The sequence below is a fragment of the Malurus melanocephalus genome, unplaced genomic scaffold (genome assembly GCF_030028575.1).
Source record: "Malurus melanocephalus ecotype Western Australia unplaced genomic scaffold, MMel_1.1 scaffold_112, whole genome shotgun sequence".
Taxonomy (NCBI): Eukaryota; Metazoa; Chordata; class Aves; order Passeriformes; family Maluridae; genus Malurus; species Malurus melanocephalus.
In genome coordinates this window covers 1,988,049-2,004,978 of record NW_026623344.1, presented here as the reverse complement: position 1 = coordinate 2,004,978, position 16,930 = coordinate 1,988,049, and the positions used below count along the sequence as shown (strand labels likewise).

General features: G+C 45.0%; 1 protein-coding gene across 1 annotated transcript in view; it reads right to left on the bottom strand.

Moving 5' to 3' along the window:
- ST8SIA1 (ST8 alpha-N-acetyl-neuraminide alpha-2,8-sialyltransferase 1) overlaps nucleotides 1-1,196 on the bottom strand; it is a 96,024-nt gene extending 94,828 nt beyond the window's left edge. The window contains exon 1 of the mRNA XM_057369536.1: nucleotides 445-1,196. Coding sequence (XP_057225519.1) covers nucleotides 445-689 — 245 coding nt within the window. The 5' untranslated portion in view covers nucleotides 690-1,196. The remainder of the gene's footprint in view (nucleotides 1-444) is intronic.
- Between the last annotated feature and the right edge of the window lie 15,734 nt (nucleotides 1,197-16,930).

Below are 16,930 nucleotides of genomic sequence, written 5' to 3'. Positions count from 1 at the left end.
CTCCTGGCAGCAAGCTGGCATTCCCCAGAACGGAGGGAAGCCGGGCTGGCAGCCCCAGGCTTTGTTAGCAGCCTCAGGGACTGCCCGCGCCGCTGCTATCCGGGAAGCGAGAAGCATCCCATTGTGCGGGCAACGCCGCAATCCCCGGAAACCTCATTCCCCCTAGAAAGGTATCCCAGCGGGGATAAGCCTTCATCTCCCGCGCCGAGCCCCTTCTCCTCGCCGCAACGAACGGAGCCACCCCAAAAAAAAGTTTTGCTGGGCAGAAGGGGCCCTGCCTGCCCGCCGCCCGCTGGGAAAAAACAAAGGGTCGGGGAAGAAAGAATAAAGTTTGGGGCTCGGGGTGTGGAGAGRGCGCCCGGGTGGGCTCCGAGCCGCGGTTTCGCCCGGCTGCCCATGCCCGGCTGTCCGTCCCCGCTGCCCTTGGGCCGCGCACGGCAATACCTGAACAGGGCGACCGCAGTCTGGTTCCTCCTCCACGCCTTGCCCTGCTGCAGCAGCACCCCCTGCACGATCTCCTTCTCGTCGGGCAGCCGGTACACGGGGAACACGTAGAGCCAGCASAGGACGAAGACGCCCAGAGCGCTGGCGCCCACGGGCAGGCGGGTGCGCGGCCACTTCCACGCCAGCCCCGCCATCGTCCTCCTGCTCCCGCAGCGCCGCCGCGGCGCCGGGCCGCGCTCCGGCATCAGGCCCGCGCCATGCGGCGCCCGCGGGCGGGGGGCCCGCCTCAGCTCAGCTCAGCTCAGCCCCGCCGCCGCCCGCCGCCATCGCCGCCCAGCCGGCCGCGGGGAGCGGGGCTGCTGCTGCCGCTGCGCCGCGTCTCGCTCCTCTCGGCGACAGTGGCGGCTACCGCCCTTCCTCACAGTCATTTGGTCCCTCGCGTTCCCCGCCAGATGATGCTCCGCCGCTCCCCGCCCTCCCTCCGCCTCCTGCCGAGCCCCTCGCTCGCCGCCTCGCTGAGGAGCCGGTAAATTTCCACCCCGCCCCGGCCGCGGGGTGCCCCTGCCCCGCCGCCACTGAGGGAGGGAGGCAGCGCAGACACCGCTGCTGCTGAGGGGCTGCGTTCCCGCGCCCCGCGCGCTCCCGCCTCAGCGCGGGCACCGCGCCCAGAGGAGCTCAGGGAGGAAAAGAGGGAGGGACGGAGGGAGATCCCGCTCCGGGCGGCGCCGCCGGCACCCACCGACCCACCCTCCCTCTCTTCTTCCTTCCCTCCCGGCGCCTGGCTCTCTTCCCCGGCAGCRGCCGCACCGGTCTCCAGCGCGCCCTGGCGGGCATCGACCCCAGCCCGCCGGTGTCGGCGACACCGACCCGCTCCATCCCGGGCTCCCTCCCCTCGCCGCGACTCCCCGCGGGCCTCCCCGAGCGCTCCGTGTCTGCCCCGGGTTCAAGCCAGGAGCCCCGAGGCCGGGATCGCCGAGCCCGCCCAGTCAAAGTGCATCCGGCAYAAAGTACATCCTGCACAAAGCACACAGAACAATCGGTGGGTTAAGATACTTTCGGGAGAATGTAGAAAAACGGGGACAATGCAAACCCAAAAGCAGAGCGTGCCCCTGCCAGCAGCACCGATTGCAAAGCAGCAGCTCTYAGAGGAGCAGCCGAGGACATTTGTTCTGTTCAGCCTGGAGGAGATTGAGGGGTGACCTCACAGCAGTTCTGCAGCTTCCTTGTGAGGGGAAGAAGAGGAGCTGACACMGRTTTCTGCTCTGTGGTGACCAGTGTAAGGACCTGAGGGAATGACATGAAGCTGTGTCAGAGGAGATTTAAGTTGGATATTAGGAAAAGGTTCTTCACCCCGATGGTGGTGGGCACTGTAAGACTCCCCGGGGAAGTGCTTATGGTTCCAGCCCTGACAAAGTTTCGAAAGCATTTGGACAACACTCTCAGGCACACGGTGGGATTCTTGGGATTGTCCTATGCAGTGGCAGGAGCTGGATTTTGATGATCCTTATGGCTTCCTTCCAATTCAGGATATTCTATGATTTTCTGTTGGGTTTTTGAAGAGAACACTGAGRGTTTTACCCCTGGGTGGAATGGGGCTGGTTGATGGGTGCTCCAGCCTTCTGGGTTTGTTGCTGCAGTGCTCAGTATGAGGGAGCCATCCACAGAACAAGGGGCAGCAGCATGAACCTCACACACCTATTGCAATGCTCAGCTCAGGCTTCCCATTGGGAATCTATCTCCTGCACACCAGGATGAGGGTGCCACATGCACAGCCCTCAGCCCTCCTAAATCAGCAGTGTCATCATTTCATGCCAACAGAGTGACYGCAGCAGCGGAAAGCACCTGTCTGTGATAAGCAGGTAGGCTGAAGCATGGGAGACACGTTCAGCTCCTCTCAGTATCTCAGAGGCAGATCCCAGTTTCAGAGCCCTGTCTCTAGACTTTGGCATAAAAGGCGGATTCAGCCCAGGCTGGTACCATCCGTTTGTGTTCAGCATCTCCAGGCACACCTTTCAGACCTACTGAGAAATTGCAGACTGCCACATAACCTTCAGAATAGTTTAATGTGAGTTAGTAGCCAGCTTCTTTCCAGACTTTCAGCACATGAAGACTTGGCTACTTTGGGGCAACTTTCAGGGTTGAGTGGTAATTAAGGGAAGAAATCAAGAAGAAAGTTTGACACAGTTAATTTAGTATGTCCTGGCSATAAGGCAGCAGTGAAATAATCACAAATAGTAGCTGTGTGTTTCAACAGTGTTTTCATCTAGGGATCCCAACAGATACTTAGCTCTCAGTAACAATATAAACTTGGAAATCTTAGTAGACTTTCAGTGCTTGAGGGAAGGAAAAGCATTCTCTTTCACAGCCTATTGCTGTGGAGAAATATACCCTGACTAACAGAACATCGACTTCATGATGTCTAATGAACACAAGAATACCAGAAACATGTAATTGCATAAGAAATGTTCTTTTAATTCATATTTTGTATGCTAGAGCTGTCTGGAGTGTTAAAGTTTGCTGTTTCCTCTGGACAAAAATGGGAAAATAAACTGACCAAGGCATTTTGGTTAACCTCTAGAAAAAAAATATTTAGAGCCAAGTAAATATTTTCATTTTGGTGAGGAAAGTATTTGCCAACAGCAGAATAAACCAAAATCTGTTCAGTCACCTCCATTTAAAAAAACCAGAACCATTCAGTGTCTGGAGACTAATTCAAAACATAGTTAGCCAAAGACAAAAGAAAAAAAGTTATTGAATTGTACAGAACTGTATTCCAAATTAAATCCTGACTCTTTATTTGCCTGGTTGAGAAGAGAGACAAACTAAAGGCTCTGTATCTCTTTGGAAATGAGAAAGTGGGGGGGAAAAAAAAAAAAAAANAAAAAAAAAAAAAAAAAAGAGAAAATAGAAATGACTTATTCTTTCAATATCCAAACTGCTTGCAATGAACTAAGTTAAAATACACCCAGTACACGCAAGGTTTTGGGGTATATTTTATTTGTGCTGCTGTGAGATATTCCTAAGCCTTTCCTCCCTTGTTTTCTAAATCTATTTCAGCATGAAGCCCTTGGGCTGTTCACTGAATTCCTAGCAGTCCATGGTCTGTGTGGTGCCACAGCAATAACACCGCCACTGTGTCCTGCCTGCYGCCCTCGAGGAGCCACATGGATCAGGACAGACCTGAGCAGGAGCTTGTTATGCTGCCACTGACTCACCGTGGGGAACTGAAAATGYCTGGCCTTGCTCTGCCCTTGTGCAGGTGGGAATTACAGACACACCAGGACGAGCTCAAAGCCAGGTCTATTACTCTGGAGTCAAATCTGTTTCCAAGCAGCATTATCAGTTGCTGTCCTTTGCCTTTGCCAGTGAGCCCTGAAGAGCAGCACACCACTGCTTTCTGCCGGCAATAACAGCTGCAGGTGGAGCATAAACAGGAGGTAAGAATAAACTGCCAAAAATCAATCTTGCTTACAAGCAAATAGCCTCAAGTACTTCAGTGGCACTTTGCAGTCGTTGAGAAGATGTAGAGATGTCGTGATCAACGACCCATGCCTTTAAATCAAAGYAGAAAATTGATATTCAGGCATGATTCTACTCTGTTGAACTCAATTTTGGTGAGAATTGATTGATGAGTTTAACCTCACCTCCATTACTTTGGTTCCAAGTAGGATCCCAGCCAGAAGGGCCAGGTATCCTGGGGCAAGGTCTGTCTACTACAGAAAAAAAAAAAAATAGAGTTGTTCCTGAGAAGCGCCTTTAAAAAGCAGCRCAGAGAAAAGTAACGAATGAATGCATGGAATTAGATGCCTTTCAAACTCTCAGGAGAAACAGCGTGATTATTTACAGATTAGAAGGGAAACGCTGGGCTGTGATTTTCCCGGTTTCCCTCCAAAATGCAGCAGCAGCATTCCCTCCGGTCCCTGTTGCATTCCCCCGCTGCCCCTGCGGGTGGAGCTGACACTCTGCTCAGCCAACACCTTTCCCAAGTGATAGAATCCCGTTTTTCTTCTTTCCTTTGCTCCCAGGCCAAAACACACATGAAGATTAGAACTACATCCTTCAAAATATCCAGGTTTTGCCTGCTTTCGTTTGGAGTATCTTGTACTCCTACAGGCATCCCCTTGTACCTCGTCTTTGCACTGTTTCAGCTCTCTCACTTCCAAAATAACAGGGAATTCCTCTCCACTTCAGCATCCCACACACTTTCTGTTCTGCAGAATTTAGCAGAGGAGTTGCATTGGAATCAGTTTTCAGGGTATGGCATTCTTTTATTTTATGAAAATGTTACCATGCCATACACCTGGCAAATCCATTATCTTCCCAATGCACTTAGTTACCCCCTGACTAAAATTCCTTGCTCTATGCTGTGCCCTCAGTTCTGCAAGTATTTCATGCTACATTGGTAGAGTCYATGTGAAAATTTGATTTGTTTTCCAAGGGAAAACGAAGCTGAAAGAAAAGTAGGCATTCCATGTGACACCACAGCCCTTATTCCCCACCRCCATAAATAACCAGTGCTCCTTTGGTACTTTTTTTGACCCAATGTACAACACAAAAATATTCAGAAATCATCACCTGTTTGAACTGTTCCTGTAGGACAGTTGTGTGGTGTCACCTGTGAGCAGKCTGATTTCTCTGAATTCCTTCTGTTGACACTGTTCTGAAAACTGGCATCTGAATCTCCCCCTGTAAGAACAGCATTAACACTGTAAAAACACTCCATGAATGGATGCACAGTTGCCCTGTTGGCAAATTCCCATTATATCTCTCCCTATCAGAATTTGCTCTATAGCTCTGATGAAACCACCCACAAATGTGTATTCTCACTGATAAAGCATTTTAAGCCCCTAATTTGACAGACAGTCTTATATAATCCTATTAGAGGGGAGAAATGTAACCACAATATCAAATTAATTCCTGCAAAGTCATGGTGTCCAAAAGCTAATCAGTTTTTACCTGGCTGTACCAGTTATCCTCTGAAAAATATTCCCAGTTTTGCCACATGTTTTTCCYCTCAGCTGTCATGCTGTAATAGTATCATTACTGTGACAACATCTACAGTCATCCTTCCAGCTGCAGAGAAGAGTCAGAATGCACAAGAACGAAGCACAAAATGGGGAAAAAGAAAGAAAGAGAAAGACAGAGCTCATTCTCTAAAACAGAGGGCTTTTTTCATGAGCAATGTTGGAAAGACTTTCAAAACATCTTTCTATGCAAACAGTGATGTTGGCTGGTAAAAAGGTGAAGCAATAATGAGTGAAAACATGCAGAAGCAAGTGACAAGGAAYATATCAAGCCATTAGCCACAGGCACTTTGCTTTTTGGTTTTGCATGGAAGGAAGGTTTTCTCATAAAATGGAGGAGCACAGATAATTTTTGACAACTGTACCATCACTGATACCATTATTATGGTATCTCTAGGGAAACCATAAAGATCAGGCTTCTGTTCTACAGTGCTGGTTTCAAGATGCACCTTTAGTGTGTTTTAATGCATGTGAAAATGCCCATKAAAGACATGGATGGGCAGGATAGATAAGCAGGAGCACCAGTAAGGTGAAGATAAGTAAGTGAAGTGAAAGTGTGGGTGAAATTCCTACCTGTGCAGCTCTGTGAGTTTGTTCTTGTTAACAGGAGCAAGCTGTGCTGAAGTTAAGGGGGTTACTCACAAAAATAGCTACTCAGAAGGGKAARGGACTTGCTGGATTAGTATCAATTRASTTCTGYTCAGCCTGGAGAAGTTGCATGGAGACCTCATGGCAGCCTTSCAGTATCTGAAAAAGCCTAAAAGGAAGGTGAAGAAGAACCTTTCATCAGGAACTGTAGTGGTAGGACAAGAGGGAATGGAAATAAACTGAAAGAGGGGAAAAATTAGGTTAGGTTTATAGAACAAATTCTTTACTGAGAGGGTGGTGAGGSCCTGGCACAGGTTGCCCAGCAGAGCTGTGACTGCCCCATCCCTTGGCAATGCTGAAGGCCAGGSTGGATGGGGCTCTGAGCAACCTGKGRMAGTGGAAGGTGTCYCTGCCCATGGCAGGGGGAGGAAATGGGAAATATTTTAGTCCCTTCCAACCTATTCTAACCTATACTATGCCTTTATGTATTAGAACAGTCATGCCAAAGATATTGTGGCTGGAAGGCCCTATTGTATAATGCACCATTTCGGAAGGAAATAAAATGTGTATAAAAGGCACAATAGAACGTGCACGCCCATGTGCAGAGAGTCTACAAGCACATCTCTGAACCAAACAGGCTCTTCCCTTGTAAGTGCAGTTCCTTTTCCTTGGGGACTCAAACAGATTCTGACCTCATGTCTCACATTTGCTGAAGTTTCAATTTGAGCAGTTGCTGTCAGGAAGCYATCATTCATAATTTACTGTTGGTTAAGAATCCTGTTCATGAGAAGGTCGTGTCTGATACAGAGGGGGACATAATAAATTTCCTCTCTCAATAAGTAATCCCTCTAGACCAGGATGAAGTGGATAGAAGAAAAGCAGAAGAGGGGGAAACTTGTTAATGTTGTTGCTGCATCTTTTCTTCTTAGAACAAATGATCCTTGGTTCTTACTTGGGAGAAACTTGAATTTGTGTGAGGCATCAGGAGACTTTTCTGCTGCTGAGAATTAACAGCAGCTCTAGATTATGTGATTTGTTCAGCTGTCCATCCTAGAAAAGGGGATGGAGAAAAGGATAAAGCAAAAATACAGAAATGTTTTTAAAGACAACTTTCAGCAAGTGTGTCTGTAGCCCTCAAAGCCTGAACAGACAAGCTAAGAGGACATCTGAGAGGAAGCCTCACAAAMACTCTGGCTGTTGGTGGCCTCCTCTGGCAAACACTCAGACCCTGAGCATAAACTATTGCTCTGAAGGGTGCAGAATCGTGGGCAAGATCAGACCCAGCATCCACAGCAAAAATGGAAATCTCACCTAAAATTGAGCAAAAGGCCACGGCTTCAGTGATGGGAAAGGAAAGGGCTCGACCAGAWGGAGACTTCAGGCACAGAACCAGTGCAGAGCATCAGGTTTGCATTCGCCAGATTTTCCATTAACCCATACATTGAAGGCAAAATTTACATATTGGCCTCATAAGAGCATTTCCAAATATATTTATTGATATACAGTCAGTCGTGTGCAGCAGCAACATGCATACGGTAACATCGGTATACTGGAACCAGACAGGACCCCTTGCATTTTTAAGTAAGTCTCAAAAGTGATTTAAWTTTTTTCTGGAAGAAAGTTGTCATTACCTCCATTTAACAGGGAAAACAGACAGAGACTTGAAAAGATTTGACTGATGATTGAGCTAGATTTGTAACAGAGACTCCTTCAACCCTGGTGCAGAGCCCTGGGACACACATYCCAGAGAAATTCAGCTATGATTCAAACTCTTGGATGTACCAACAGTTAATATTAGTGAAGTGCTTCAAGATTATCATGATTTTTTTTATGGCCTCCAAAGTTAAGCAGCATCACTTCATTGGGACCCAGGCAATTTAAATTTTGGTTAATGGGCAAACAATAATGAAAATTTACTCTGTCTCTTCACAAATATAATCAAGATAAAAACAAGRCTCAGCACAGAAATTGTCCACCAAAGGGCAGAGATGAAACTGAAAACAGCTGGAGTATTATTTTTCATGCTGGGTGACAATACAAATTGCTGGTGAAGGAAGAGGGAAATATCCTGTGGCTGAGTGTGGTATCTGAAGGGAAGCAGCCTCTCACAGGGATTTGCAGTTATTGCTCAAAGATTTCAAATCCAGACATCAACACCAGGACTGAAAACTCAAGAAATCCAGGAGCAGGGACCAATTCTTCTGCTGAACATCAGCCATACTTTGCATTCCCAGACCACAACAGCCCTTTAACAGTTGACAAATAATGTGAGCCCACCATGGACTCTAGACACACAGACATCTTTAGTTCTGGTGCTCCATCRTTCTTATTTTTCTCAGCTTATTTATTCAAATGTGAATCCCTTTGAAAACAAATGARAGGCTGTGCTTTTCACTCTGTTTTGAGATCAGTTTTGTAAACTGTTAGAAAGGCAGGGAAATAAACATTTCCTCTCTCGAGAAGAGACCCAGGAGATGGATGGCTTTGTSTTACAGAATGTCACACTGTGATGTCTGTCATGTAGAAGGGAAGTTTCACAAGTCATTAATTCAGCCAGCTGGTGGGACAGAGTCTAATAGACAACATAAACTAGTTGGGAAGATATATATCAACAAAGGTCTTTTTTTTTGGAGACTGAAACATACTTTTCAACCTGCCTATTTGCTTTGTGGGAAATACGAGATCATAAGTGTATTGTATTTTAACACTGTTGCACAAAGAATATTTTTTTTACGAGGTTAACAGAAAATCACCACTGCATCAGAAATGGAGCAAAGAMCAAAATCTTTGATATGCAAATAATYACCTGGTAGTAGGTGCAATTCTACCATTGTTAACATGATTTCTGCCAAAGTGGAAGAGTCAAAATATATGTTGCTGTGTAAAACATACAGTCTGAATTGAGATAACACATTATCAAGTGCTATTCAAAAATCAATCATTAAAATAAAGCCCTTGTCTGCATAGTATGATGTCTTTTGTGGACTCAAAGATTCAAACAGATTTGAKATTCCTGAAAAAATGTTGGGACAAAATGCATAGTGAAGTGCCATGTAGTGCTATGAAACAGCTTTGAAATGTAGGCCACTTAAACAAACTACATGAAATCACCAAGATTCTTCATGTCAGGACATGAGGAAGCTGCAAACTATGGTGAAAGCTATTATTTTAGTCACTGTAGTCACAAATTGAGAGAAAAAAAAAAGACAACTCTCTAGAGAAGGAAATGGAAATTAAAACGTTATCTGTGAATCCTTAAACTGAAGCTGCCTGAAGCTCTGCAGAACATAAAAGAGAAGGTGCCTGTGACTGCCAGTGAACAGAGAGCCCATGATTTGAAAGATGGAGGGTGGATTTCTCCAAGCTGACCCTGGATTCACCAGATGCTTATTTTCAACTTCTAGGTTAGAAATGGGTTCAGATTTGGTTTCCGTYTCTAGGTCATGAGTGTAAACAGGATGTCTGACACTTCCTGCAGTGAAGGTTGGGTGATGCTGTGTGGGATGTCAGCCCTCATCATCACCTACTTTCTCTTCCCAAACGAGAGGGGGAAAGTCTGTCAGGGAGGTTTTAGTGCAACATGATGGGCTGCCAGGGTGCTCTTCCCCTTCCAAGGGGCAGCTGGTGCCGAAGTGGGTGGAACGTGCCCCTGGAAAAGCCTAAGGCAAGCTCAGTGCCTGAAAGCTCAGTGCCTGCATCCAAAGGGGCCTGAGCAATGGAAGGGTATGGGGGAGGCTCCCTGGCTCCAGGCTCAGAATGGAATTTTATCTTACAGTCACAGCTCTGGGACAGGAAGCCGTATTTGATACTGTGGTGTCCCACCAGGAGCAGAGGAAGCATTTCCAGAGGGTGATACTACTGAGCACCAATGTGGATATCAACAACTTCCCTCCTTTGGAAGGGAGGGAGAGGGTGAGGAGGTATTTTAGTARGAAAATGTGCTCACATGCCTGAGATTTGTGGCAAACTTAACAGTCTCTCTTCAGCAGCAAAAAGAAAACACAACTCTGCCCACATGTAGTTCCACACTGTGGATCGAGCTGTCAAAATACCTCCCACAGCTGAGACCTGGAGGACAGGCAAACACTCTGTGGCTGCTGAGACCTGTTACTGGAACAAATAATGTGCTTTGTTTGGCAGTTACAGTAATTACAGACACCAAACATCTTGCAAACATCTTCGGGGTTTTTTTTTTTTTCCTTCAGCAGATTTTCCAAATCTGTAAACGCTGAACAAGCAGATAACCCCTCAGATGGAAAGTTGGAAGCTTTGTTTGCATCTGTTCATAGTTTTACGAGGATAAGTTTGTTAATGGAGGCTGAAGAGGAAATGAATTTGGAAGGACAGCTGGGTAAATCTGCAAGTGATGCTTCTCATCAGCACAGAGCTGATGTAACAAAGGATGTTCTGTCATTGGGGTCAGAGGCTTTATGAKTGCTAGGTTTGGAGCATGGATAAGTGCTACAGTCTGGCAAAATTTCAGCCCTAGGATTTAACCATAGCCTTTGCTATTCTGCCTTGGTTGCCATCTGAATTAATTCAAATACTGTTTTTTTTCCTGCTTGACACAGATCACAGGAGTAGATTCACTTGGGTTTTCAGTGTATGCTCAAATAGTGACTCCAAAGTTTTGGAATCTTGAATTATACCCATGCCTAATTCCAACAATTAATTTTATGATTATTCAACATGAGATGCCCTCAGGAGTCAGATTTCCAGAGGGGTTAATGACTCATAACTCAAACTGTTCACAGTAGCTCTAAAATACTGTTATAAAACCATAGGAAGATCATATTAAACCTAGAGAAACTCAGCAAGACACTTMTGAGCTGACTACCATCATCCCTTCTAATAAAAAAGGATCTTGTAGAACAACTTCTACCAAACGTATTACCTAATTTCACAGGGGACTGAAATGTTTGTCACAGTGGGGGAAAAAGAATGGGGAGCTTTTAGAGTTTAAATTGATTTTCAGTGTGTCTGCTAAGGTTTTCTTTCCCCTGATTGTTAACTTAGGAGCACTTGAGCGCTGTGTAGCAGTGTCTCAATCAATTCACCTAATTTTCTCATACAATAGGAATTAGCAAAAGCATAAGTTTAAATATTTCAAAAATAACATAATTACTGTGATATCAGTGACTCACTGCTTTATTGGCTTCTGTGTTATCTCTGCATCAGACCAGAGCTGGATGTCCAAAGTCTTGCTTCAATTCTCTAACTTGGTTTTCAGCAGCAGCAGGTTTTGTCCCTGTTTCTCTGCAAGCCATCCAGTTGCTGCTGGGTCACCTCCAAGCATTAACCAGAATTTTTTGACAGTTAAAATCCATGAAATTGGATGGGTGTGTTTGCACCTTTAGGTAGGAATTCCCACAGCACAAATATGTTTRTCCTCCTCAGTTATGTTCATGATTCTGTAAATCCAGAAATAGCACAAATATATTTGACAGAATCACAGAATGGCTTCGGCTGGAAGAGACCTCCAGCACCATTCATTCCAAYCCCCTGGGCAGGGACACCTTCCACTATCCCAGGTTGCTCAGAGCCCCATCCAGCCTGGCCTTGGACACTGCCAGGGATGGGGCAGCCACAGCTTCTCTGGGCAACCTGTGCCAGGGCCTCACCACCCTCACAGGGAACATTTTTTTTCCCTTATCCAATCCAAACCTGCTCTCTGTCAGTATGAAGCCCTTGTCCTGTCACTCCAGGCCCTTGTCAAGAGTCTCTCTCCATCTTTCCTGTGGGCTCCCTTCAGGCACTGCAAGGCCACAGTGAGGTCACCCCAAAGCCTTCTCTTCTCCAGGTGAACAATCCCAACTCTCTCAGCCTTTCCTCCCAGCAGAGCTGCTCCATCCCTCTGATCCCCTCGGTGTCCCTGCTCTGGACTGGCTCCAGCAGCTCCCTGTCCTTGCTGTGCTGGGCCCAGGGCTGGATGCAGCTCTGCAGGGGGGCTCAGCAGAGTGGGGGAGAATCCCGTTCCTTGATAAATTGGAAAGCTAAGGAAGAAAAGAGATTTTRTGAGCATTTTACTGCCTCATCCATCCAAGACTAAGTTAATTTTCAGAGTTTTCTTTTATTCCACAAATCATAATTTTCCAGTCTTGTCTAGATGTTTGAAGATCAGATGTCACTACTCAGAAGCTGTGTCAGCACTTGCATATTTCCTCTCTTCATTCCAGCCATACACACATCCTTTGCATGACTACATCTTTTTCACTAATTATGGCTGTTCTGAGACTTCAGATGCCTTCAGACCCCTCATCTTAGCAACTAAGGAATTCTTTTGGACATGATGCCAGAGAACAGTCAAAAATATTTGAATTCCCTGTCATTAAGGTAGTGAGGGTTAATTTGAGATTTTATTGGGGGAAAGTAAGCATAGCTGGTAAAATGCATAGAAGCAAAATTTGTATTTAATTTGATTTCTTGTCATCTCCTTATATCATATTTTCCTTTTCACTTGCTGCTTCACTCCCACCCRTTCTCATAATCTGCAAATCACTTTAGTCTGAGATATTTCCTGTGCGTTAACTGCATTTCATTGGCTGCCAATTCAGTCRTCTGTTTCTGCACTTGCATTTGTATTTAGGCAACATGATGAAAATTAATATCATAATTACACCATTCAAGCAAATCACATGAATTAAATCTGTGTCTAGCTGGCCGAAAATATCTGTGTCATTGGAGTGTRTATTTTTTTTTCCTTCTCCAGTAGCATCACAAGACAGTGTCGTGGTTTAACCCCAGCCAGCAACTGACTACCACACAGCCACTCACTGTGCCATGCCACTGGCAACTCCATCCCAGCTCAAACCTGGCCAACAGTGGAAAAACTGCTCCTCTGTTATTCCATGGACAAGTACTCCACAAAGGAAGAGCAACACTCAAACTCRTTTCCTTTTTAAGGGTCATCTTTTAATTTTCTCACAAAATATTTATTCTGATTTTCTTAAAGCTCTTACAGAAGATGTGACACGGTTCATTTTRAACAAACTTCTAATCAGACAAGGCACCAAACCCACGCACCTTCTTTTGTATTTGCCCAGTTGCAATATCCATTTCATCTAAACCTTAACATTCCTGTGTTCTACCACCACAGGAAGGCATCCCATATTTCTTAGAAGGCCTACATTGTGCTGTAGCTTCTACACTGATGTTTCATTGACTGGGATGAACTGTGCTCTGAAATTCTACTGAGGGCTTCAAAGAAAGCAAACAGATCACACTGAAGGGRTCGAGTGCACTAATTCACTTTGCAGCAGGTATCTGAAACCAGTTGGCCGTGCAAGTTTGTAATAGAATGAGCTGCAAAAAAATTAATGACACTGTTGGTATCTTCCCCAGAGCAGCTGTTTGATATCAAACAAATCTGTGCTTAACCCCCAAAGTCATTAATCATTCCCAGCCTCTAATGTCAGACTTCCTAATGGCTTGGGCAACTGCTTTGAGAAGTCTCACATCATTTCCTGTCAGATTTGTCTCCWAAGTACAGCCAGCATGATTGAGAGAGAGCTTGTCCCATACACCTTTTCAACTGCAGAAACTAAGGACTTTGTGGTTCATTAAATTAAATAAGACAATGTAATAAGTTTATTGCAGAATRTCAGGTTAAATCCATGTACATGTATTTGAACTATTGCTAGCACTGCAATCTGATCAAATTTCTGTCCARGCTCTTTTCAGTTTCCCATTTAGTTTGGACACTGATTTAATTGCTGTGGTACAAACCCCCTTTATTTCAGAAGGGCCTGCTTGGGTTTTTTTAAGCCAATTCTATGATTAGTTCAAACAAATCATAATAAACCTTTCTTACAAGGAAGTGAACAACAACTTTATTGAATCTGATGCCACTCTAATTACATTATTCAAATAATGTCAGTTTATTTATAGGACAGGTAACTGTAAAAAGCAATGTCTGTGTCTCCCCATATATAACTAAGTTTGTTATTTCCTGCCAGGAAGTCACCAGAACATGGGTTAGGAGGAACAGATCAGGCCAGATCCCAGTACTTGGGAAAAAAGATTTTTTTTCTCAGTAAAACCGAATCCATGTAAATTGATAGAGCATGAAGTCCTAGGAGCGAAAAAGATCTTGGGATTGCTGAAAACAATGGGTTATCCTACTGTATTTCCAGTATTTCTTGTTGGTTTGGGGCTTTTTGTTGTTTTTGTTGTTGGGGAACCATCATTCATCTGTGTCTCCAATTACCTGTTTTCCTTCCTGTCATTTTCTGTTGGTAGCCACTCAGCTTCATGTTGCACTCTCGCCTTGTTTTTCCTGCCACATCACCTTCTTTTATCTACCCCATCTCCTGCCTTTCCCTTCCTTATCTTCTGCAGAGGAAATTGGGAGGCAGCAAACTCTTTGGGGCTGTTAGCTGGCTCTCAGATGTGAGAGCCAGTCAAATCCAGGAGTGGTACTAGACACACAAGAGCATTTCACCTTCAACCAACAGTGCTCCAACACTGCCAATGCAAAACAGTGMCATGGATGATTATTGCTGGATTGCAGTTTCTTCCCAGGCCTGCCAGGTGAGTTGCACAGSTGACATATGTRAAGTGGAAGTGACAATTTAAAAGAYTGCTTRCAGGTTTCTGATAGAAAAGAGAWCCTTCCAGAGCAGCGTGCTCCRATCACTCAGCACACAGAGCTCCGAGGGACAGAGTGAATCAGTGCTGAGGCTCAGGGCTCACAGCACCAGGGCASGAGATGGACACTGGGGACACAGAGGAAGGACAATTTAATAACAAGCAACTCTTCATTTCACCTCCTCCCAGCCATTCCCACTCATGCAAACAGCACCTGGACAGAGAACTCCACTTGGATTGAGGCCAAAATATAAATAGATCACCAATTTCGGTAGAAGCTCGGGAATTCAATTACAGCTCTGCAATGCAGACAACTCTGCTGTACTGCAAGAGGTGTGAACAGAATCCACCATTTCCCAATGGCAAATTCCTCTCCCCTGTGCTGAGCAAAACCAGAAGTTAAGTGCATGTGTTGTTGCCTAATTGTAGTTAACAAACCCAGGAGGAAGGGAAAGTGCAGCCCAGGGCATAATTCCAGGAAGAGAAGGTGCCTGGTAGGGAGAGGACAGATATGGACAGATTGGGCAGAGAGGGAAGGCAGGAAGAGGAAGGGTTTCCGTGCCTCAGTGCTTTCACTGGCTCCTTTGACTTTCACAGCACATGGCTGTGAGATAATTCTCAGGAGAGAATTAGGAGATAATTCTGTCTCTGCAAAGCTTCTCAGGCTCTCTTTTGCACTCCCTCAAAATTTAAAAGCTCTTTAGGGGTCAATATTCCACTCACAAGGTTGTAATTACTCCGACACTTCAAAAAATCACAAGGCTTCCAGGCTTCACCTTGACTGAAGTGTTACAAACATCTGATTTGAAGAAAATGAAGCCAAAAACTCGAATCACCCCAGCTCCTCTCCTTCCTACAATTTAAGGAGAAATATCTGTACACATTAATGAAAATGTTTTTGCAACAAAAATAAATGTGTCATTTAATGAGTGTGGATGTTTATGCTAAAAAATGTGCAGAGCAATTGAAGTAACAGTCCCATTCCCAAAAAATCAAAACAATTCAGACTTCACCTTTCATTCAGGAATTTGCACATTGACTGATACAGTAGATTATAATTAGGAGTAAATCATTAACTCCAGCTATATTGGTGCACACTAAGGTCTGTTTTYCAGATCTGTTCTGACATAGATGCAAAAACAGCAGACCCAGCACTGCAGAGATCTGTGTTTGGCTGATTGWCATTTGTCACACTACTCATAAGGACGTTGTTTCAATGCCTGGAGAAAGACCAGCTTTTCCTACAGCCCCCAATATGTCCTTGGCACATTGATTCTCCTCTCTGCATCTGTAGCTGTGGAGAAATGCCACCCAACCCATTCTGTGGGACACTGGAGGTGTCACTCATGGGAAGTGTTACCTGGTGGGGTTGTTTGTACGATGAGGAGAAGCAGCTCGGCTTGCTCTCACACCACACAGGGTTTATGCACCTGACTCTTCAAAAATCTAGAAGAAAGCAGCTTGTCCATGAAGAAGAGTCCCGGTAAAACCCAGAGAGTCCTTTCCTGCCACTGGAAATCTTCAGATCTTGCAGATGCCACAGCAGCACGGTTTTCCTTGCCAAAAGAGATCTGTTACTCAGATCAGTCATCAGAACTTCCACCCATCCTTTTATGAATACCTAAAGGAAACTGAGAACTCTCCACAAATTTGACAGTCACTGATATTTCACTCTTTGCAACTGTTTGTAATTTCCTGCATCTGTCCTGCTCCTCTTTTCRTGTATCCACCTCACAGCAAGTCTTTAGGTGCAGGGCTGCCTTCCAGTCTGACAAAAGTGAACCAGGCCCTCAGGATTCATTTCCAAGGATATTTTGATTTCAACTGAACACCAAGAAAAAAAATTTGATGCCACTTGGAGAAGAAGGAAACAATCAATCCCACACCATTCACTAGGGAAAATGTGCTCTCAATTTGCACCTGTCACATGTGTACATCAGATTTCACAAACTCAAATATGAACATAGGGAGAAAGACAAAAAAAAAAAAAAAAAAAAAAAGCAAATGGAGGACTTTCCAACCAGCTGTGAAAATAAACTTTTAGATGAGAAAGTGGTTACTCCAGAAGATTAATTCCTAAAACACAGAACTCATTGGACTACAACAGGAAGCCAACAATTCCCTTCAAGTTTACTCCTGCCCACCTCCAAGTTTAGCAAGCACTGCACAGCTCCTAAAACAGAGGTGATTAGAGTAACATGTGGACAGAACACCAAGAAGCACAAGCATCATCTGCAAAACCACTTCCTTGTTCTGCAGATGAGAAATACTTATGCCATATTTTATAY